The sequence below is a fragment of the Agrilus planipennis genome, unplaced genomic scaffold, assembly GCF_000699045.2.
Source record: "Agrilus planipennis isolate EAB-ADULT unplaced genomic scaffold, Apla_2.0 scaffold246, whole genome shotgun sequence".
NCBI classification, from domain to species: Eukaryota; Metazoa; Arthropoda; class Insecta; order Coleoptera; family Buprestidae; genus Agrilus; species Agrilus planipennis.
In genome coordinates this window covers 410,040-412,048 of record NW_020440921.1, presented here as the reverse complement: position 1 = coordinate 412,048, position 2,009 = coordinate 410,040, and the positions used below count along the sequence as shown (strand labels likewise).

At 32.0% G+C, this 2,009-nt stretch overlaps 1 protein-coding gene across 6 annotated transcripts in view; it reads left to right on the top strand.

Moving 5' to 3' along the window:
• The window catches only part of LOC108740141, a 24,043-nt gene extending 22,040 nt beyond the window's left edge, over positions 1–2,003 (top strand). For 4 of the 6 annotated variants that reach the window (XR_001938269.2, XR_001938271.2, XR_001938272.2 and 1 more), the window contains 4 exons: positions 734–837; positions 962–1,132; positions 1,388–1,615; positions 1,810–2,003. Coding sequence is in view for 1 of the 6 variants with exons in the window: in XM_018474353.1 (XP_018329855.1) it covers positions 734–738 (5 nt within the window). In the remaining 5 variants the exon portion in view is untranslated. Of the gene's footprint in view, positions 1–6; positions 657–733; positions 839–961; positions 1,133–1,387; positions 1,616–1,809 lie in introns of those variants that run through there. The other 2 variants (XR_001938273.2, XM_018474353.1) reach the window with 2 other exon arrangements.
• The last annotated feature ends 6 nt before the right edge of the window (positions 2,004–2,009 follow it).

Below are 2,009 nucleotides of genomic sequence, written 5' to 3'. Positions count from 1 at the left end.
CAAAATTTTTTAAATTTTATAACATGAACATTTAGCTATATAAAAATACTATCCAAATTTCCGGATTTTACTGTGTGGTTTCCAAAAATTTTCTTTTTATTTACTAAAATCCATTAGGTTTGTCTGCTTTACAAAACCCGGTCATTAAGAAAACCACGTGAATTTATACTCACAGCAGACGTTATGAAAGAAGCATATTGCTTTTTTTGTTAATAGAATTTCGAACTACCCGCCATTTTGTTAGAATTGTATGTATTACAAAATTTCAGTTTATCTAATTTTTTTCTGAAAAAATCAAATTAGCGCTTATAGCGCCACTACATTTATTGAGTTTAGAGTCTATCATGAGAGTTCATAGAGAACAAAGATTCAAAGAGAACATCGATTAAAGATCCTAGAGAAGTGAGGAAGAACATTTATAGTAAGAACAGACGTAAAATAATTAATGTTGACTTGGTGAATTGCTTTTTGATCTACTCTATAGGTTTTTCCTTCATAGTCATCTATATAACCGCAGCATAAATTGACAATTATTTATGAATCTATGAATTTATTACATTTTGCGATGTTCTACGTTTTTGTCCATCTTGCCATCTTTTATTGAAATCGACGCTACGTCGCCATTTTTAAAATTTTGCAATTTTATATGCTATTCGGTGCGTATTTTCATTGTATTTCATGTTTTAATTGATTAATTATTTAGTTTATTCATTTTTCTTCTCTATTTTTACAGATTGATGATAAATAAGAATGGAAGAGTGTTCATTTTGATTCAACCGAAAAAGCTAGTTGTCTGCCATGTTCGTTTCATTTTGGAGGATCTTCTAATTAATCACGGTGAGCATACATGTCATAATTAGTATATTTATTTGATATTAACTTTAGTATTGTGTCATGCACATTATTTACTAAGGAGGCTAAATTAATTATATCTGAATACTCATAAGATTTCATTTCACAGGAACATTAAAAAAACCCTGGATAGCATTAATTTACAGTGCCTTAGTTGTGTCTGCGTTCATTCGGTTCAGAAAGTAGCTGTCCTAAAAAGAATCACAAAAGTGCCTTTTTTTCGATTACGAACGAATACAGTGTGGCATTGCTGAAGGAAGGATTTATGACAAATGAACTGGTAAGTAAACCATATAAATTAAAAATATTAATCCTGGTCCCAGAAACTTCAATTTCTTAGGCATTTGTAACTTACTTTCATCAAACGACTTTTAAACAACGTTTTAGAAGTGGCAGAAGCAAAACATGGAACTGGCCTTTTCATCAGCGCGAAAGTTAGCTTCTAACTTTAACTCCACATTGCCACATTAAAATATTACTGATTTACTTTCTTTAAAAGTTGTAATTAACCACGTTTTCTTGTCCGTTTTTATAGATTGTCCAAGTGAGAAGAAATTACAGCTAATTCTGATGGTACTGAAAGAGTCGATGCTTTTGATGTCTTACCCTTGCAACATAATTTTGAACCTGAGAAGGGGAGGCATTTGAAAATTACTTTGGAAACGACTGAAACAACAACTTGTCTGCAGTGATATTCCTCCTGGATTTGGCTTGTTAATTCTACCTGTGGACCTTAGGAAGCTACTCTCTGCAGTTATTTAAGGTGAGAATGCATGCCGTTTATAATATTAATTGCTCTATATTGATCTAATGGGTTATTTGTTATGATGTAAAATGACAGTTGTAGTCATTTTATTATAATTCAGCTATTTTACTTGCTTTATGCTTATTTTTAGGAGAGTTTAGTTCCTTCCTTAATTAATAGTGTAATTAATATATTTTTTGCCCTCTCTGCAGATTACCCAACAAATGAGTTCAGTTTGGCGCTACTCGAACAACCGTCTACGTCGGTGTGGTCTTTTCTGGACTTTGTTCCTGATTTGATATTTTCATCTTCACTTCGCAACACTATGCAGTTGATTTTCGACCGATTAGTGGGAGCAACTAAGGATCTATTTGATTTCAAATGGAACAACAAAATTTCTGCTATGGTGTTT